This window comes from Schistocerca americana, chromosome 2, assembly GCF_021461395.2.
Source record: "Schistocerca americana isolate TAMUIC-IGC-003095 chromosome 2, iqSchAmer2.1, whole genome shotgun sequence".
NCBI classification, from domain to species: Eukaryota; Metazoa; Arthropoda; class Insecta; order Orthoptera; family Acrididae; genus Schistocerca; species Schistocerca americana.
Genome location: NC_060120.1, coordinates 614,319,778 through 614,341,528, shown reverse-complemented (window position 1 = coordinate 614,341,528; position 21,751 = coordinate 614,319,778). Strand labels below are relative to the sequence as shown.

The window sequence follows — 21,751 nt, the reverse complement described above, 5'->3', positions numbered from 1 at the left end:
AGGGGATAAAGGGGCGTGGAGACTTTTGACACGTACTGTCCAGAGAAATTTGCAGACTTGAATGATGCCTATCAACATTTCCTGACGGATGCCCGCTGTCAAGTGACAGTAAGTCATGGTTCGATGTTCTTTGGTCACTGAGGGTGGCACAAAGAAGAGCCATTAAGTGTCATCCTTGCCCAGGAATATCAAACCGGCGAGCCAATTCAGGATAACTCAAGAATGTAACAACACAAGAGGCTTGGAGCCTTTTGGCACATACTGTCGAGAGAAACTGGCAGACTTCAACGACGCCTATCAGCATTTCCTGGTGGATGCCCACTGTCAAGCGACAGTAAATCATGGTTCGGTGTTCTCTGGTTGATAAGGGTGGCACAAAAAAGAGCCATTAAGTGTCATCCTTGCCCAGGAATATCAACCTGGCTTGTCAAACGAGGATACCGCACGAATTTGACAACACAAACATGTAACCAAATCGAGATGTACGTGACACGGGCCACCAAGAGAAACTTCATGAGAGGGCAGAGACGGCGGGATTGTACGCAACAGATGGACAAAAATCCCTACTGACAGCTGTGGCGACGAACCCCCCCTCCCCTTATATTGTGCCTTGGAACAGTGGAACTACTGAGTGTGTCAGTGAACAGTAATTATACGGTTCTTAGTCCAATGCATATACGTGTGTTTCTGTCAGAGAATCTTTGACTCGTGTGCTTCTGTCAGAGAAACTTTGACTCGTGTGTTTTGCAGGTGTTCTATTTATTGTTTTTTTTTAGACTTTGACTCTTGTATTTTGCGGGTGTTTTATTTATTGGTGTTTTTTTTAGACGTTGACTATTGTTCTTTCAGACCTGTTTTATTGATCAATGTTTGTTCTTGTGTGATGTATTAGGTTTGTGATATTTTGTTGCGTAAATTCATTCCTGTGGCATTGCTTCGTTTATCAGTCAGATAGCTATTCATTCTCATTGGACTGTGATCTATTAGCCTTTGCATGGGGCATATTTATAGTGAGGAACCCCATAAGGGTAACAATCACATAATTAATTGTAGTTTCAGTATAATGACACAGTGATCATTGTTTGCTAACTAACTGAAATAGAGTGATTAAATTAGTGCCACAAAGTTTTTTTAGTTCTACAAATTATTAGTTTTATAAGATATAGGATTTTTTGCGATAACCACTTCGTAAAACATGTTTTTTCTCTTACCTTTTTTTTGCCTTTGCGGTTTGTGTATTGCAATGTTCTGCTTCATAATACTGATATTATTTTCATGTTTTTTAATTGCTGTGGCACCTTTGCTATTTTCATAAATTTTACTTGTTAATAAACAGTCCTAAATTTTCCTGTGATCAGTTGGCTCTTGCAATGAGCAAATACTGGTGAACTCCATAAGGGTAGCAACCAGAAATTGTTTTCATATTAATGACACAGGAACCATTGTTTTTATTTGCTGACCGAATTAGGTCTACACTATCTTTTAAATAGGTGTCACAGATTGTTTTTTTCTCTTTGAAATTGGTAGATTCTAAATATGTGTTGAAATTATTGTGTTTTAGCAAGTAGCTGGTGACCTTTTGCCTTTTCTTTACATTTTTGGTTTAAGTTGGGTGTGACAAGCCTGCTTGGGAATGTCCTGGCACGGCTAGAAAATTTCCTGCACAGTCTTTTCCAGGAGCGTTGGGGTTATGAAAGGTCTATGTTGGATTCCTTTCATGTTAATTTCTTAAATATGTTGTCATTTACGGCATAAATTCCTCTTCTAAATTTACTGTGGTGTTTCTGACTATCTGGGAGGAGACTGAGCAGTGAAACGTGTTACTTTTACACATAAACAAGAACGATCTGTCACACTACTACACTTTAAAACACAGTTTATATGTAATTCATGTCACACAGTCTCATACGGAACCTACATCCGCTTTCTTTTATATACTGTATATGATAAGATACTGTCATCCCCTTTCCCTTCTGTGTGAGAGGATGAATGAGCAAATCTATTTCTAGTTGCATGCTGGATGGTAGCAGACAAGCCTGTCTGCTAGAGAACAGTAGCACCAACGTCGGAACAGGTAGCTACGCTTTCTAAAAGCAAAGAGGTTTCTATCCTTAGTATGGTCCTGTCCGTCCCTTGTCATGTTGGTATAGGAAGCTGCCTCTCTGGCCACTTCCGCTTGTATTTGTGAGCCACCCTCAGGAAGGGACCACGTCAGTCTGTCCGCGGCGAGCGTCAGAAGTGGTAAGATCTCCGGCTAAGCGCGTGTCTGCTAAGTCCGTAGGACAATGGATTTCTTAAGTTCAGCCTAGCTCTAAAATATCTAATGTTATCTTAAATTGCAGCGCAGTGTAATTCGAGTGTGAAGTTCAGAGTATATTCCGGTAGTTGCTTTGTCACTACTTTGTGAGTAAAGTGGAACCACGCGTTGATCAGTAACTCTAACTAAGATCATCAATCTTAAATGCGAATGTGCGTGAGATTCTTTGACAATATTTTTCAATATAGCAACTTTTCTTTATGTTCAACCCACGTGGGGTGTACTTTGTGAGAGCAGTACCACGTGCTCATACAATGGTTTGACCCATCAGGTTAATAGTAAGACGATAGTAACCAGTTTGAGGCTTTTCTTTTGTAAATTGCTTTTCGATCTAATTTATTTTAATTATCAAAATTATTGTGGAGTTACACTCTTTGTGTAAACCAAGTTGACCACGTGAAGCATGTGGTGTAATCATCAAAGTAGCCCTCAGCTACTCTTTTCGGGAAGATTTCACAGGGAGTTAGTATGAATTTAGTATACCAGTGTGTGGTAATTATATGACGGACAGGATTGTGCTACGAACGTAACTTCTTTGGGTGAAAATTGAATCGGTTGGTTGTGGTTAATTTCCTCTTGCATATGTTTCAACGTTCTTCGTGTGTTATTTTATGGATGCAGTGTTGTATGCAGTCTTCCAGTCTTGGCTCCATATTTGATGTGTTCCATAAGATTACAATCTCACATTTTCACAATCCTAAATAAGGCACCAGTTTAGTTATGAATAAAGTTTAATATGCTGAAATTTCAATGATCAATGTTAAAATAAATTTCCAAATATAAACTGATTTATTTCTTTTTATTTAAATTCTCTTATATATATATATATATATATATATATATATATATATATATATATATCACCAGTTGTCGTATGACTATTAAAAGATTATAATTAATGTTAGTCTGGTTGGGAATTTGGTAAGCTAGACTGGATACCTGGTGAAACAATTGCACAGTAATGCAAGGTTAACTTCCCCAGACAGCTCACAGGTTTTAACCCACGTTTATGGTCTTGAATAACAGCACCACTAGCAGAACATATTAAAGCAACAACATTACACACTCCTAATGCCTACTCCCAGATAATTTATGGAATTAACTGCTTCCAGTTGCTGACCTGCTATACTGTAGCTAAATGATAAAGGATCTTTCTTTCTATGTAATCGCAGTACATTACACTTGTCTACATTGAGATTCAATTGCCATTCCCCGCACCATGCATCAATTCGTTGCAGATCCTCCTGCATTTCAGTACAATTTTCCATTGTTACAACCTCTCGATATACCACAGCATCATCCGCAAAAAGCCTCAGTGAACTTCCGATCATTTATATGCATTGTGAATAGCAACGGTCCTGCGACACTCCCCTGCGGCACACCTGAAATCATTCTCACTTCGTAAGACTTCTCTCCATTGAGAATGACGTGCTGCGTTCTGTTATCCAGGAACTCTTCAATCCAATCACACAATTGGTCTGATAGTCCATATGCTTTTACTTTGTTCATTAAACGACTGTGGGGAACTGTATCAAACGTTCTGCGGAAATCAAGAAACACGGCATCTACCTGGGAATCCGTGTCTATGGCCCTCTGAGTCTCGTGGATGAATAGCGCGAGATGAGTTTCACACAATCGTCTTTTTCGAAACCCATGCTGATTCCTACAGAGTAGATTTATAGTCTCCAGAAAAGTCATTATACTCGAACATAATACGTGTTCCAAAATTCTATAACTGATCGACGTTAGAGATATAGGTCTATAGTTCTGCACATCTGTTCGACGTCCCCTCTTGAAAATGGGGATGACCTGTGCCCTTTTCCAATCTTTTGGAACGCTACGCTCTTCTGGAGACCTATGGTACACCGCTGCAAGAAGGGGGGCAAGTATCTTCGCGTACTCTGTGTATCCCATCAAGTCCAGCGGCCTTTCCTCTTTAGAGCGTTTTTAATTGTTTTCTATCCCTCTGTTATCTATTTCAATACCTACCATTTTGTCATCTGTGCGACAATCTAGAGAAGGAACTACAGTGCAGTCTTCTTCTGTGAGACAGCATTGGAAAAAGACATTTAGTATTTCGGCCTTTCGTCTGTCATTCTCTGTTTCAGTACCATTTTGGTCACAGAGTGTCTGGACATGTTGTTTTGATCCACCTACCGCTTTGACATAAGACCAAAATTTCTTAGGATTTTCTGTCAAGTCAATACACAGAACTTTACTTTCGAATTCATTGAACGCTTCTCGCATAGCCCTCCTCATTTCGATTCGTGTAATTTTTGTTTGTCTGCAAGGCTTTGGCTATGTTTATGTTTGCTGTGAAGTTCCCTTTGCTTCCGTAGCAGGTTTCTAACTCTGTTGTTGTACCACGGTGGCTCTTTTTCACCTCTTAAAATCTTGCTTGGCACATACTCATCTAATGCATATTGTACGGTGGTTTTCAACTTTGTCCACTGATCCTCAACACTATCTGTACTTGAGACAAAACTTTTGTGTTGAGCCGTCAAGTACTCTGAAATCTGCTTTTTGTCATTTTTGCTAAATAGAAACCAGTGTTCTTATTTCTACAGCGTTTTGAAAGTTTAACTTTAATTATAATCACGCTGTATTATATCTGTGTATCGGAGTCTCGATATTTTTAAAATTATGACTGTTGATATTTCTTAAAATATCGGGAGTCCCGCTTATCGATATTTAATAAAACATATCTGCACCTGCCTCGATATACCGACTGCAGTATCGATACAAAGAGGGTGAGAGTACCTACATACCGCCTTATAAAATAACGGCTCCACATTGTAAATATTCTGCCGGTCTTAGAGCTGAATATTTAAGTACTGATTTATTATTAGATATTCTGTACATCAATAAGTTATCAACCTGCTTATTCCCCTTAATGAAAGAACTGAAAGGTAAACGATGCACGATCACGCTTGGTGAGACTTCGTTGCTAATAATGGTATAACTGTATGTAAGTGGCACAAAAAAGGTGTCCGATGGGTCTGTCGGTCGGTTTCGTCACGTATCCGATTTGTCCGGAACATTTCATGTCGACTTCCCCGGTTTTTCATTTCTGCAAACGCCATTAACCTGCACTGTAGCGTCAAGAATCCGTAGTGAAGTTAAACGTCGCAGTTCCTGTTGATGGCGCTGCGCGCCGGTCACGTCAGCATTTCCCCTCACACGTATCCGTCCATCTTGTCATTTTCAACAACTGTTTTTGAAGAATGCCGATGTGAAGAAATGGAACACTAGTTGCGTTAAAAATTATTTTTAACGAAACTGGTGCGCATCAGTAATCTTGTCATTCCAATCACACCGCTACCCCCCCCCCCCCCCCCCCAAACGCAACCGGACTTCTTCTTTGTGCAACCTACTGCATATTTGCTTCACACAGTCTCAGAGAAAGACTGGACGCGATGGAAGACCAAAAAGTAGTACGATTCCTCCACACAGTGAAAGTAAATTTATGGTTTACTACAAGAACAGTTTCAAATATTCACAGGAAATTAAGAAAAAATATGATATAAAACAAAAATATCGGCACTCGTCATTGCCGTTCCGATAGGCGTATATCGATATATTCGATGAAAAAATATCGCCGATATACGTCGTAAGTACTGGGAAAAAATATAGATGTGTCAATATTTTATCAACAGCCCATATACGAGGGGGGACCCAAAAACAACCGGAATTTCTTTCTAGAAAGCATATACTTTATTGTTTTCAAATACAACCTTAATCTTCTTCGAAGTACTCTCCATTAGCATTAATACACTTGTTCAAACGTTCATTCCAGCGTTCGAAACACCTTTTAAATTCGTCCTCTTTGATAGCTGCTAGCACTTTCATGACATTGCGTTTTACGTGTTCCACATCCGCAAAACGCTTTCCTCTCAATTCTCTTTTCATCCTCGGGAATAGGAAGAAGTCCGAGGGTGCTAAATTCGGCGAATAGGGAGCGCGGGTCAAGGTAGTCGTTTTCGTTGAGGCCAAAAACTGGCGAACGCTGTGAGTCATGTGCGCGGCAGCATTCTCGTGATGCAGGAACCACACGCCAGACTCCCACAACGCCGGACGTTTTCGCGACAAACTTCTGCGAAGCCGTTTTATAACCTCCAAATATAATTGTTGGTTTACTGTCTGGTTTTCAGGGACAAATTCAGAGTGTACGATCCCTTTGATGTCAAAAAAACAGATCAACATCGTTTTCACATTCGATTTCACTTGTCGAGCTTTTTTGGTCAAGGTGAGCCAGGTGATTTCCATTGTGATGACTGTTGTTTACTTTCTGGATCGTACCCATAGCACCATGACTCATCACCTGTAATGATTTTGTTGAAAAAATGTGGATCATCTTTGAACGCGTCCTTCATTTCGAGACAGTCTTGAACGCGACAATCTCCTTGATCTCCGGTAAGAAGCTTCGGCACGAATTTTGCTGCCACTCTTCGCATCCCCAAATCGATGGTCAAGATGCGCTGAATTGAGCTCCAGGACAACCCGGAGAAGTTCTCGAGTTGGTCGATTGTCCTGCGTTGATCATCACTGATGAGATCACGGATTTTGTCGATGTTGTCTTCGCTTCGAGCAGTTGAAGGTCGACTGGAACGGGGCTGATCTTCAACGACCATTTCTCCCTTTTTAAACCAAGAAAACCATTCGTACACTTGAGTTTTACTAAGAACATGGTCTTTGTAGGTTGTCTGAATCACCGCAACAGTTTCTGCTGCGTTCTTGCCGAGCAAGAAACAAAACTTCACTGCCGCACATTGTTCATAAGAACTAGCCACTTCCTCGTGTCACGTCTGCACTGTACGCACAGTCAAAGAGCTACCAAAGAAACCGCACTTGTCACTGTTGGGTGACGCAGCGTGGCAGAATGACTCAGCAGAGCTCCTACTGCAACCCTCTGGCGGCGCAACCTGCCACTACAAGTACACGATGTGCAGCATTACGATTCTGGTTACTTTTGGGTCCCCCCTCGTATATATCCAATATGTGCGTGAGGTTGACATATTGCGTATTTTATGCGTGTTCTCGAACAAGATTTTAAAACACGTTCAGCAGACATGTTGCCCACCCTCTAGTTTGACCTCGCCTTCAACATCCCGTGAATAGGAGAGCGGTAGTTGTAAGTCCTCTGTACAGTTCCTGCAGTCGGTGTCTAATCTGCGGGAGTGTGACGGAGCAAGGGACCAACAAGCGGTGCACGCGAAGGTTTAAAATCTGCACATTCAGGAGGTCATAACTGCTTACTACCGGAATTATGGCCCAACTTTTCACGTGAGATCGATAGCTGGGTCTGTTATTTTTCTAGTGTATTTTTTCTCCTTAAAATGTGAGCTCAAGTTTGTGGTGTCTCCTTGTTGCGCTAATCCAGAGGACTGCTACGTCTCAGCACTTAGAGCCACCTACTTCCTTCTCTGAAAGTTATATAACACAAACATGACACCACACTTTACACACAGCCATTACAGTCATATACAATTACACACAAATACACTTAAGGCACAACACTCATTAAGGGACCACATAGCAATCTGATTTATGTAATTTTTAATGTTTATGGTGTGTGAAGTTCAGAACTCAAATCTTTATTCCCCAAAACAGTGCGTTGCAACTCTAAAAAATTCTCGACAAAATGGACTGACAAATTTTCCGACCGTATTTAATACGTGAAAGCAAGACCGATTTTTCTCAACAGACCGGGTGGCTGTGTAGTAGAACGATCGCGTGCCACATATGGGTTACAGGTTCGATTCTCGGCTGGTACAAATTTTTAAACAGATGTGCATGTTCTACTAGCAATTCCGTGAAGCTTAACTTAAAGATGAAAAAAAGTCAGTAGCGATCGAGACTGCTAATCGCTGGTTCGAATGTCGTTTCGGTTGTTATTTTTTTCGTTTCCTCCCGCTCATTTTGAATACATACGTCATTTAAACATAAAATTCATTAAATATATGTAAATTAACAGATATATAACTGCTGTTTTTTAAATAAATAATTACTGATCTTTCATAAAAGATCGTTTGAACAAAAAAAGCATTATAAATTAAATTTTTGTACATCCTTATGTAGTTTACGCTTCATGGAAATATTCATGGAACATGCAACTTTGTTTAAAACTTTGGCAGGACTAGGAATCCATGTCCCATACATAGTGGGCGATCATTCTGTCATACAGTCACACGACCTGTCGAGAAATGTCGACCCTGCTTTAGCATGTTAAAGACAATCGGAAAACTTCAAAGTTGATTTTATCCAGAATTTTTTAGAGTTGCATCGAACTGCTTTTGTGGATTCATGTTTGATTTCTGAACTTCACCAACCATATATGAGCCATTTTGCGCGGCGAAAGAAAACACTTTCGGTTTAAGTGGCCGAACTTGTAGTGTCCCAGCTAACAATATCATATGCTCCAATACCAGTGTTCTCCGTCCATGCAACAGAAATCGCAGGGCAGATCATAAGGTCACTCGACAAAATATCAATCAACACCTTAAAAGAGCACAATGGCCGCTATGGAGAGCTCTAGATGGCGTATAACTGGTACCAGGTGCTCCCGTGACCTTCTGTTGCTAACGGACGTCATGCCAGTGACAAAATTTGGAAATTTGTGGTAAGATCCTCTGCGACCAAACTGCTGAGGTCAGCGGTCCCTACGCTTACTCACTACCTAATCTAACTTACGCTAAGAACAACACAGACACTCATGCCCGAGGGAGAACTCGACCTCCGACGGGGGAGCAGGGCGGACCGTGATAAGGCCCCCCCCCCCCCCCCCCAGACCACGTAGCTACCCGGGGCGACAAACCAGTGAAAAGCGTGTATGTGTATGACCGTTGTACACTCAGGTGACAAAAGTGATGGGAAAGCGATAGGTACATAAACAGATGGCGGTAGTATCGCGTACACAAGGTATAAAAGGGCAGCGCATTGACCGGGCTGTAATTTGCACTCAGGTGATGCACGAGAAAAGGTTTCCTACGTGATTACGGCCATACGACGGGAATTGACAGGCTTTGATTGTGGTGTGGTAGTTGGAGCTAGACGCAAGGGACATTGCATTTCGGAAATCGTTAGGGAATTCAGTATCTCGCGATCCGCAGTGTCAATAGTGTGCCGAGAACACAAAATTTCAGGCATTACGAGGTGCATTCAAGTTCTTAGGCCTCCGATTTTATTTTTAATTAACTACTCACCCGAAATCGATGAAACTGGCGTTACTTCTCGACGTAATCGCCCTGCAGACGTACACATTTTTCACAACGCTGACGCCATGATTCGATGGCAGCGGCGAAGGCTTCTTTAGGAGTCTGTTTTGACCACTGGAAAATCGCTGAGGCAATAGCAGCACGGCTGGTGAATGTGCGGCCACGGAGAGTGTCTTTCATTGTTGGAAAAAGCCAAAAGTCACTAGGAGCCAGGTCCGGTGAGTAGGGAGCATGGGGAATCACTTCAAAGTTGTTATCACGAAGAAACTGTTGCGTAACGTTAGCTCGATGTGTGGGTGCGTTGTCTTGGTGAAACAGCACACGCGCAGCCCTTCCCGGACGTTTTTGTTGCAGTGCAGGAACGAATCTGTTCTTCAAAACATTTTCGTAGGATGCACCTGTTACCGTAGTGCCCTTTGGAACGCAATGGGTAAGGATTACGCCCTCGCTGTCCCAGAACATGAACACCATCATTTTTTCAGCACTGGCGGTTACCCGAAATTTTTTTGGTGGCGGTGAATCTGTGTGCTTCCATTGAGCTGACTGGCGCTTTGTTTCTGGATTGAAAAATGGCATCCACGTCTCATACATTGTCACAACCAATGAAAATAAAGTCCCATTCATGCTGTCGTTGCGCGTCAACATTGCTTGGCAACATGCCACACGGGCAGCTGTGTGGTCGTCCGTCAGCATTCGTGGCACCCACCTGGATGACACTTTTCGCATTTTCAGGTTGTCATGCGTGATTGTGTGCACAGAACCCACAGCAATGCCAACTCTGGAGGCGATCTGTTCAACAGTCATTCGGCGATCCCCCAAAACAATTCTCTCCACTTTCTCGATCATGTCGTCAGACCGGCTTGTGTGAGCCCGAGGTTGTGTCGGTTTGTTGTCACACGATGTTCTGCCTTCATTAAACTGTCGCACCCACAAACGCACTTTCGACACATCCATAACTCCATCACCACGTCTCCTTCAACTGTCGATGAATTTCAGTTGGTTTCACACCACGCAAATTCAGAAAACGAATGATTGCACGCTGTTCAAATAAGGAAAACGTCGCCATTTTAAGTATTTAAAACAGTTCTCATTCCCACCACTGGCGGTAAAATTCCATCTGCCGCACGGTGCTGCCATCTCTGGGACGTATTGACAATGAATGCGGCCTCATTTTAAAACAATGTGCATGTTTCTATCTCTTTCCAGTCCGGAGAAAAAAAATCGGAGGCCTTAGAACTTGAAGCACCTCGTAAATCTCACCACGGCCAACGCAGTAGCCTACAGCCTTCACTTAACGACCGAGAGCAGCGGTGTTTGCATAGACTTGTCAGTGTTAACAGACAAGCAACAGTGCATGAAATAACAGCAGAAATCGGTGTGGGAAGTATGACGAACATATCCGTTAGGATAGTGCGGCGAAATCTGGCGTAATGGGCTATGGCAGTAGATGATCGACGCGTGTGCCTTTGTTAACAGCACGACATCACCTGCAGCGCCTCTCCTGGGCTCGTGACCATACCGGTTGTACCATACACGACTGGAAAACAGTGGCCTTCAGACGAGTCCCGATCTGAGTTCATAAATGATGACGGTAAGGTTCGAATGTGGCGCAGACCCCCCGAAGCTGTGGACCTAAGTTGTGAACAAGGCACTGTTGCAAGCTGGTAGTGGCTCCTTAACGGTGTGGGCTGTGTTTAAATGGAATGGGCTGGGTCCTCTGGTCCAACTGAACTGATTATTGACTTGAAATGGTAATGTTCGTCTACATTCACGGACATTCACTGACTTCATGCTCACAAATAGTGATGGAATTTTTACGGATGACAATGCGCCATGTCACTGGGCCACAATTGTACGCGATTGTTTTGAAGAACATTCTGGACTAATCGAGAGGTCAATTCGTGCCCAAAATCCTGCACCGACGACAGTTTCGCAATTGTGGAGGGCTACGAAGGCAGCATCCCTCAGTATTTCTGCAGGGGACTCCTTCGACTTGCTGAGTCGATGCTACACTACTCGCCATTAAAATTGCTACACCACGAATATGACGTGCTACAGACGCGAAATTTAACCGACAGGAAGAAGATGCCGTGATATGCAAACGATTAGCTTTTCAGAGCATTCACACAAGGTTGGCGCCGGTGGCGACACCTACAACGTGCTGACATGAGGAAAGTCTCCATCCAATTTCTCATACACAAACAGCAGTTGATCGGCGTTGCCTGGAGAAACGTTGTGATGCCTCGTGTAAGGAGGACAAATGCGTACCATCACGTTTCCGACTTTGATAAAGGTCGGATTGTAGCCTATCGCGATTGCGGTTTATCGTATCGCAACATTGCTGCTCGCGTTGGTCGAGATCCAATGACTGTTAGCAGAATATGGAATAGGTGGGTTCAGGAGGGTAATACGGAACGCCGTGCTGGTTCCCAACGGCCTCGTATCACTAGCAGCCGAGATGAAAGGCATCTTATCCGCATGGCTGTAACGCATCGTGCAGCCACGTCTCGATCCCTGAGTCAACAGATGGGGACGTTTGCAAGACAACAACCATCTGCACGAACAGTTCGACGATGTTTGAAGCAGCATGGACTATCAGCTCGGAGACCATTGCTGCGGTTATCTTTGACGCTGCATCACAGACAGCAGCACCTGCGATGGTGTACTCAACGACGAACCTGGGTGCACGAATGGCAAAACGTCATTTTTTCGGATGAATCCAGGTTCTGTTTACAGCATCATGATGATCACATCCGTGTTCGGCGACATCGCGGTGAACGCGCATTGGAAGCATGTATTCGTCATCGCCATACTGTCGTATCACCCGGCGTGATGGTATGGGGTGCCATTGGTTACAGGTCTCAGTCATCTCTTCTTCGCATTGACGTCACTTTGAACAGTGGACGTTACATTTCAGGTGTGTTACGACCCGCGGCTCTACCTCTCATTCGATCCCTGCGAAACCCTACATTTCAGCAGGATAATGCACGACCGCATGTCGCAGGTCCTGTACGGGCCTTTCTGGATACAGAAAATGTTCGACTGCTGCCCTGGCCAGCACATTCTACAGATCTCTCACCAACTGAAAACGTCTGGTCAATGGTGGCCGAGCAACTGGCTTGTCACAATACGCCAGTCACTACTCTTGATGAACTGTGGTATCGTGTTGAAGCTGCATGGGCAGCTGTACCTGTACACGCCATCCAAGCTCTGTTTGACTCAATGCCCATGCGTATCAAGGCCGTTTTACGGCCAGAGGTGGTTGTTCTGGGTACTGATTTCTCAGGATCTATGCAACCAAACTGCGTGAAAATGTAATCACATGTCAGTTCTAGTATATTTGTCCAACAAATGCCCGTTTATCATCTGCATTTCTTCCTGGTGTAGCAATTTTAATGGCCAGTAGTGTACTTCGAGTGACTGCTCTGCGCCGGGCAAAATGAGGCCCGACACGATATTAGGAGGGAGCCTATGACTTTTGTCACCTGAGTGTATAGTATCAGTGCAGTAGACTGGGTCGACGTGGAGACGTGACAGAAGTGCGCAATCATGTCTGAATAAGCTATTTAGCGCACGTGAACGAAGAAGCCTGGTTAATTGGAGTATCAACGCAGATTTTGCAGTCTGTCTACAAGAAACAGTATATCAACCGCAGCGATGTAACACGGCGTAGGAATAGTGGTCGTCAGAAGATCGTAAGCGACAGAGACCGGAGATGAGTGCTGTGGCTTGTCAGTAACAGTCGCTTTCAAACCCGACTGAAATTCCTGCTGTCACTGTATGTAGGTCCATCTCCAGTTTTCGAGTGAACATTGCGAATGGAACGTTATGCAATGCACTTGGAATCGGGTTCCTCAGAGAAGAACATTGCACAGAGCGGTACATAGACCTGCACGTCCTCACTGGTCCCATCAACATAGAAACTGGACAGCAGTAATTGGGGGCGTGTAGCGTGGTCCGAAGAGTCGCGATTTTGTGCCTTTTTCAAATAATACGAGGCATCGAGCGTCACGACAGCAGAATGAGAGCAATGTGTGAAGAGTACAGTTCAGGCGGAAAATGTCTCTGTGATGTTCTGGGGATTATTTTTTTCGTATCACGATTTGATATCACTCAATCAGGTTACCATGAACAGGAACCAGCATGTAATATTAAGCGGTATTATCGAGATGTCTTCTAGAGGTAATTAATTTTTTGTCCTGTGTTCTTACTACCGCCAGTCTCCATATTGCTAGAATGACAGAATGTTAGAAAAGGGATATTTTAATCCATCCAGTATCATCTAGTGTGGCAGACTGTTATCATTCAGACAAATGACGAGTGGAAATGCAAAAGGCCAGACCTCATATACGCCAGGAGAATTAAAAAAACTATCTACCTCATTTGAACATAACTTACTTGTATCCAAAACCTAAACTAAACTTAACTCCTCCCGAACAGGCGTCACTGGATGCGGATACGGAGGGGCATGTGGTCAGCACACCGCTCTCCCGGCTGTATATCAGTTTCCGAGACCGGAGCCGCTACTTCTCAATCAAGTAGCTCATCAGTTTGCCTCACAAGGGCTGATTGCACCCCGCTTGCCAACAGCGCTCGATAGACAGGATGGTCACCCATCCAAGTGCTAGCCCAGCCCCACGGCGCTTAACTTTGGTGATCTGACGGGAACCGGTGTTACCACTATATATATATAATGCCAGACCAGGAAGCCGACTGGTTCTAAGTAAAGATAAACAAATTTTTATTTCAGATGCCATTAATACAGAGGCATTACGTTTATTTTTCACAATACAACTGCCAAACCATACTAGCAATATTTTAGCTACAAGAACTGTACTCAACAAAAACCGTTTCGTGTTTCTATTCAATTTTTTTTTTTTCAATTCAGGGAAAAAATCTCTCAGTATTGGCATCTGTTTCTTACGCAACACCATTCTTGGGTTCAGATGTTGGAAAGTTTACTGTAAAACATCCTGTGCAGCTGAGGAAGAATGGCAACATCGTCATCAGGCATTTCAATATGCCTGGTCTTTCACATGAAGCGCTTCATGGCATGCATCTGCCATGTTCTTTCCTCTCTTGAGTACATTGACATTTGTCCATTCTTATGTTTGAGCGTGAGAATTTTTATGTAGCTATTTGAGGTTGTTGTTGTGGTCTTCAGTCTAGAGACTGGTTTGATGCAGCTCTCCATGCTACTCTATCCTGTGCAAGCTTCTTCATCTCCCAGTACCTACTGCAACCTACATCCTTCTGAATCTGTTTAGCGTATTCATCTCTTGGTCTCCCTCTACGATTTTTGCCCTCCACGCTGCCCTCCAATACTAATCCGGTGATCCCTTGATGCCTCAGAATATGTCCTACCAAGCGATCCCTTCTTCTAGTCAAGTTGTGCCACAAATTTCTCTTCTCTCCAATTCTATTCAATACCTCCTCATTAGTTATGTGATCTACCCATCTACCTTCGGCATTCTTCTGTAGCACCACATTTCGAAAGCTTCTATTCTCTTCTTGTCTAAACTATTTATCGTCCATCTTTCACTTCCATACATGGCCACACTCCATACAAATACTTTCAGAAACACTTCCTGACACTTAAATTTATACTCGATCTTAACAAATTTCTCTTCTTCAGAAACGATTTCCTTGCCATTGCCAGTCTACATTTTATATCCTCTCTACTTCGACCATCATCAATTATTTTGCTCCCCAAATAGCAAATCTCATTTACTACTTTAAGCGTCTCATTTCCTAATCTAATATCCTCAGCATCACCCGATTTAATTCGACTACATTCCATTATCCTCGTTTTGCTATTGTTGATGTTCATCTTATATCTTCCTTTCAAGACACTGTCCATTCCGTTCAGCTGCTCTTCCTGGTCCTTTGCTGTCTCTGACAGAATTACAATGTCATCGGCAAACCTCAAAGTTTTTATTTCTTCTCCATGGATTTTAATTCCTACTCCGAATTTTTCTTTTGTTTCCTTTAGTGCTTGCTCAATATACAGATTGAATAACATTGGTGATAGGCTACAACTCTGTCTCACTCCCTTCCCAACCACTGCTTCCCTTTCATGCCCCTCGACTCTTATGACTGCCATCTGGTTTCTGTCCAAATTGTAAAGAGCCTTTTGCTCCCTGTATTTGACCCCAATTACCTTCAGAATATGGAAGAAAGTATTCCAGTTAACATTGTCAAAAGCTTTCTCTAAATCTACAAATGCTAGAAACGTAAGTTTGCCTTTCCTTAATCTATTTTCTAAGATAAGTCGTAGGGTTAGTATTGCCTCACGTGTTCCAACATTTCTACGGAATCCAAACTGATCTTCCCCGAGGTCGGCTTCTACCAGTTTTTCCATTCGTCTGTAACGAATTCGTGTTAGCATTTTGCAGCCGTGGCTTATTAAACTATTTTGAGGTAGATGGGTATAAGACTCTATATTTGGGGATCTTACAAGCCTGCATTGGCAACAACGTTTCAGCAGCATCTTTAGAATCAAACAAGTCGGCTGCCATGCATTGAAATTACACGGAAAGTGTTTATAACTTTAACTGATTCAATAGCCTTGTGTAAACCTTGCTCAAACAAAGCCTTTCTTGCCTTTCCTCTTTTCTCTATCACTGCAAAATCTCTGTCGCAGCTCAAAAAGCTGTGCCCAATCACCGAAAACTTTTATTGTCTCTTCAAACCATCCCAGGCTAAATGGTAGAGATCCTGATGCATGGCACTTGGAACTCTACTGGTAATCACTGCTTAGCACAAAGTCCATGTGCCCTCTAGTAATGAATGTTTCACACATTTTCTCCATGATTTGAAGCTTAGAACATGGACGTGGAGTATAATACAGAGAAAACAATGGTCTCAAAACACGTTTTATAAAAAAAAATGGCACTTGGGAAGTTTTTCGTTCCACTCTTCAAACGTGCTAGGTGTAGTTGGCATTTCTGTTAATATCGTGAACAGCTTCAAGTGTGTTACTAATAAGAGAAGCGATAAGCTTGTAGGAGCCGTAGAGATTTAACCAGTTCAGTTTGCTACGCCCTCGGGGGAGCCTGTAACCCCTAGATGGAGAGTCCACGCGTGGTGGATAGGGGAATGCCTCCCAGATATGGGTGGTAGGTGGGAAATCAAATACTTCCGGCGGACCAACAGGCTCAGTTGCGTCTGATCCACAGTGGGCGGCTGCTAATAGCATCTGTCTGCATGTTAGGAGCGGCTACCATTTTGAGAGAAGGCAACGGGATACCACCCCGACATAATTCCTAGTGAACAACATGGATGGATGCATTCATTTCTAAATGTTCCGGAGTTTTAAATAGTTCCCCAGTTGGATCTCCAGGGGGAACAGTTCTAAATGGACCCACGTTAAGGATGAACACAAGGAAGAAAATTAATACTGGGACATGGAATGTTCGAAGAACATATGAAGCAGAAAAATTAGCAAATGTTATCCAAGAAATGACACGACTAAGTATTGATGTACTTCGTATAGCAGAAACTTGGTGGCCTGACAGTGGAATGTGTTCTACAGCTGGATGTACACTGTTTTATTCTGGGAATCAGGACCGAAACCATAGAAGAGTAGTGTGCGTTATTGTCTCAGAGCGCTATTCCAAGAGCTTTACGGATTTTTTGTCACTTTCCGATAGGGTTGCCTTGTTGAAACTCAGTGCCAAGCCAGTTAACCTCAACATTATTCAAGTATATGCACCAACTGCAGATGCAGATGAACAAGAAGTGGACGCTTTCTATGTCCAAGTCAAAGAAGTCTTTGCCCTAACAAAACATTACGAAATTAATATAATAATGGGAGATTTAAATGCCAAGCTAGGAAATGAGGACACGTAGGTCCTTTTGGTTTAGGAACACGAAACGAGAGAGGTGATCGTCTGTTACAATTCTGCCAAGAAGAAAACATGAATGTCACTAATACATCGTTCAGATTACCACAACGACGACGTTATACATGGAAATCTCCGGCTGACAACAAAGACAATATAGTCCGTAACCATATTGGCTATAGTTTAATTAATAAGCGTTTTGGAACTTCAGTTACAAGAGCATCCACTTATCCTAGAGCAGATGTTCCATCTGACCATATGCTACTAGTAGTTTCTCTAAAAACAAAACCTGTAAAACACAAAAAATCAACTCAACAAAGGAAGATTGCTTACGAAAACTCAAACAGTCTGAACTAAGAAGTGAAGTTAGCAAGGACATCATCAATATAATAGTGACAATGAAACCTCTGATTGGCCAAGAAAACATTACCAGAGTATGGGAAGAGCTGAAAAATATTATGCTAACCACTCCTCGAGAAAAAATAGGCTATAAAACAAGAGATCTAAAATAGAAATAGAAATGAATGACTGATGAAATTCTTTCATTGATGGATGAACGGTGAAGATATAAAGCCCAGTTAGATCAAACTAAGTACAATAATACCCAGAAACTCATACAATCAAAGATTAGAGCAGCGAATGGCTACAACATGAATGTGAAGAAATTGACAGCTTGCTAGCTTCACATGACGATTTTAACTTACATAAAAAGTTAAAAGAAACTGCTAGGATATAAAGAAGCAAAAACATCTCCTTCTTAACCAACAAAAATAATAAAATAGTTCTGGATACCATTGAGAAGGAAGAGATATGGGAAGACTACCCTAAGAACATCTTTTCAGATGTTAGACCAAATGTTGAGATTTCTGAGAGTCGTCCATCAAAGGCTATAGGAGAAATGTGAGAAATTCATTAGTGAGACACAGTTTGGATTTAGAAAAGGTTTAGGTACATGAGAAGTAATGGCCGCACTACAAGTTCTAGAACAAAACTGCTATGATCTGGGTAAAAATGTAGGCCTATGTTTCATTGACTACGAGAAAGCACTCGATAGAGTACATCATAAACTCATGGAAATTCTGAAAAGAATTGATATAGATGAGAAAAATATCCGCTGTATAGAGAATTAATACTGGAATCAGACAGCGCAGGTTAAATTTGATAATGAGGTCACAGATTTGGTCAATATATATAGAGGAGTCCGACGAGGATGCATACTGTCACCCCTGTTATTTAACTTATACTCTGAGAGTATTTTCCAGGAGGCACTTGATGATGTAGAAAATGGCATAAAGGCTAACGGATAACATTCGATATGTTGATGACACTGTACTGATAGCTGATAATTTGATGCAGCTCACCATGCTACTCTATCCTGTGCAATCTTCTTCATCTCCAAATACATACTGCAACCTACATCCCTCTAAATCTGCTTAGTGTATTTTCTCTTGGTCTCCCTCTACGATTTTTACCCTCCATGCTGCCCTCCAATACTAAATTGGTGATTCTTGATGCCTTAGAACGAGTCCTACCAACCGATCCCTTCTTCTAGTAAAGTTATGTAATTACATATTGCACGCGAAATTCCTGTTTTTATTTGAAATATAATGTCTCAGTTATTGATATTTTATGAAAGACTTTTTATTAAAGGTTGCTAAAATTAAGAAAACATAACAATTAAATTTTTAAGGCAAAAATTAAAACTAAATACTCTGTATTTGGACTATGTCCATTGTTTTATACCACGAATGTAGATATATTTCGTAGAAACATGAAAAATCATTTCCACAGCATCGAGCGCACCATAAAAGTGCTGCATTTTTACGTTTGCCACTGCACCATTACAATATAAACCCAGCAGAACCGATCTGGAGTCAAGTTAAGGGATTTGGCCCTAGAAATAACAAGGCTGTTAAGCTGCCAGACGTACTGGAACTAACTCACCCAGCTTTTTCCCACGTCCGAACGTTGGCAGGATATAGGATGCCACGTCATAAAAGAAGAGGAGAAAATGCGGCCGATGGGTGGCTTTGTGGATTCTGTTGTTGAGCGACTCGTTATCAACGTAGCAGATGACAGTTCCAGTACTGAAATGTATTTCTCGGATTCGGATAAGGAAGGAGCTAAGAGGTTACCAGACCACTGACTGTAATTAATAGCTTCAGTGGCTTCAGTATTCAACAGTGCGGTGAAATCCCTGCTGTATGCTTTTGCGTCACACATAGCTCGATCAGAAAAATTGCCCTGTGTTTGTAAACAGAATACTATGTCAGGTGAGAACGCGAGTATTTTATACTTTCCATCTGGTCACCTAGGAAGCACGCGGCAGTGCTGGAGTTTTGCCAAATATTATTTATATATGAAGGTGGTATCTGTTCTTTCGGACATGTCCGAAAGAACAGATACCATCGGTGACCATGCAGCTCGTTAAATGAAATTACAATGAAATGAATACCCCTAGCTGCATACAGGAGTTGATATAAGTCAATGGGGACAGTTGAAAATGTGTACCCCGACCGGGACTCGAACCCGGGATCTCCCGCTTACATGGCAGACGCACTATCCATCTGAGCCACCGAAGAGACAGAGTATAGTGCGCCTGCAAGGACTTATCTCTGGCACGCCTCCCGTGGGACCCACATTCCCAACTTACTGTCAGCACTATATCCATAGTGCCCCTGCCCATTATACCCATTACTCCCGGCGTTTTACCGATTCCCGTAAGAGTTCGGGCACTGTTTGTGCATCCGCATATATATGAAGATGGTATCTGTTCTTTCTTTAACTATATATAGTTAAGGCTCACCGGCCATTTGACCATCTTCTTCTCTGCGGATATACAAACAGTGCCCGAACACTTTTTTTTACGGGAATCGCAAAAAGCCACTAGTGATGAGTATAACGGGCACAGTAGCTAGTGTTCGGTCAGAGGGCTGCGTGCTCTCTGTAATAAAAAACTGAGTCAAAGAATCTTGAACGGATGTCTTGTGACGTCCGCCCAAACCAAACTCAACGAACTATGAACTATAACGAACAAAAAAAAAAAAAAAAAAAAAAAAAAAAAAAAAAAAAAAAAAAAAAAAAAAAAAAAACCAGATGGATAGAGCGTGGATGGATTTCATTGTAATTTCAAATATTATTTCATCCTTTGTTTCTTTGCCCGTCTCTCTTTCCGTCTGAACTGCAACGCTCACGTCAGTGCAGGCTAGTTGGACCTCTGGCTGGCCAGTGCAGTCCAAGCTTAACGCGCCGGCAAAGCTGTTCAAATGGTTCAAATGGCTGAGCGCTATGGGACTTAATATCTGAGGTCATCAGTCCCCTAGAACTTATAACTACTTAAACCTAACTAACCTAAGGACATTACACACATCCATGCCCGAGACAGGATTCGAACCTGCGACTGTAGCAGCTGCGCGGTTCGGGACTGAAGCGCCTAGAAACGCTCGACCACACAGGTCGGCAGTAAAGCTGTTGTCCCGCACATTATCGCTCAATCTATGTGGCTGTAACACAGTATAAAACGTACCCCTATGATCGTACTTGACTGTACTGGTCACAACTCGGCTTCCGCTCCACGTGAAACGAAATCCAATGAGATTCAAGCAAACGCGGAAGAATACACGGCGTAATGTTTTCATTCGGGTTTGTTCTTATGATGAACGGAGTACAGTGGTGGTGGAAGTGAGCTGACCTTGAGGAAGCGCAGGTTGCTGAGGCGCAGCCGCGGGTCAGTGACTGGAGAGACGCAGGAGTGTGCCTCGTGGCCCAGCACGCCGTAAGCCTGCAGCAGGTCCGCGAGCAGCACGCCGTCGGCCACCTGGCGCGCGAACAGCGCCGGATCCTTGTCCACAGCCACGCCCAGCCGCCGCCACACCCACCGCTGCAGTATCTCGCCCATCGCCGCTCCTGCCACCGACACCAGAGGACTCTATCGGCCCCTCCCGGAACGCTACTCAAACACAGGCATCTTCACAATACTAGTCTAGCTCTTTACCCGCGTCAGAAGGGGTGATATCTTCACTTTTGGCGTTACCGAAGACAAGTCGAGTAGAACTCTTAGCAACAAATAATCCTGAGGTAATAACGAGCATCAAAACGGATAGGGGATCAGTGAACACAGGGTTGTCGCAGGGAGACTGAATATTGTAACCCCCAAATCCTCCAAAAATAAACGAAAAATAGAGGTAGGGGTGTAAATGTGGAAACCCAGTTTGTTTTTGTTGTATAAAAGAAATGTTTACTTCTCTTTCAGCTTCAAAATTTAGCCACAGCTGATTCATAATGTTTTGGCAGTGAATGTAATACTATGACACACAAAAACTCAATATGTTAAAGATTAAAAAAATATTTTCTGCTTGCACAACAACTCATTAACT

General features: G+C 42.7%; 1 protein-coding gene across 1 annotated transcript in view; it reads right to left on the bottom strand.

Annotated features, from left to right (window-relative positions):
- LOC124594250 (sperm flagellar protein 2-like) overlaps positions 1 to 21,273 on the bottom strand; it is a 49,003-nt gene extending 27,730 nt beyond the window's left edge. Inside the window, exon 1 of the mRNA XM_047132614.1 lies at positions 21,067 to 21,273. Coding sequence (XP_046988570.1) covers positions 21,067 to 21,273 — 207 coding nt within the window. The remainder of the gene's footprint in view (positions 1 to 21,066) is intronic.
- Between the last annotated feature and the right edge of the window lie 478 nt (positions 21,274 to 21,751).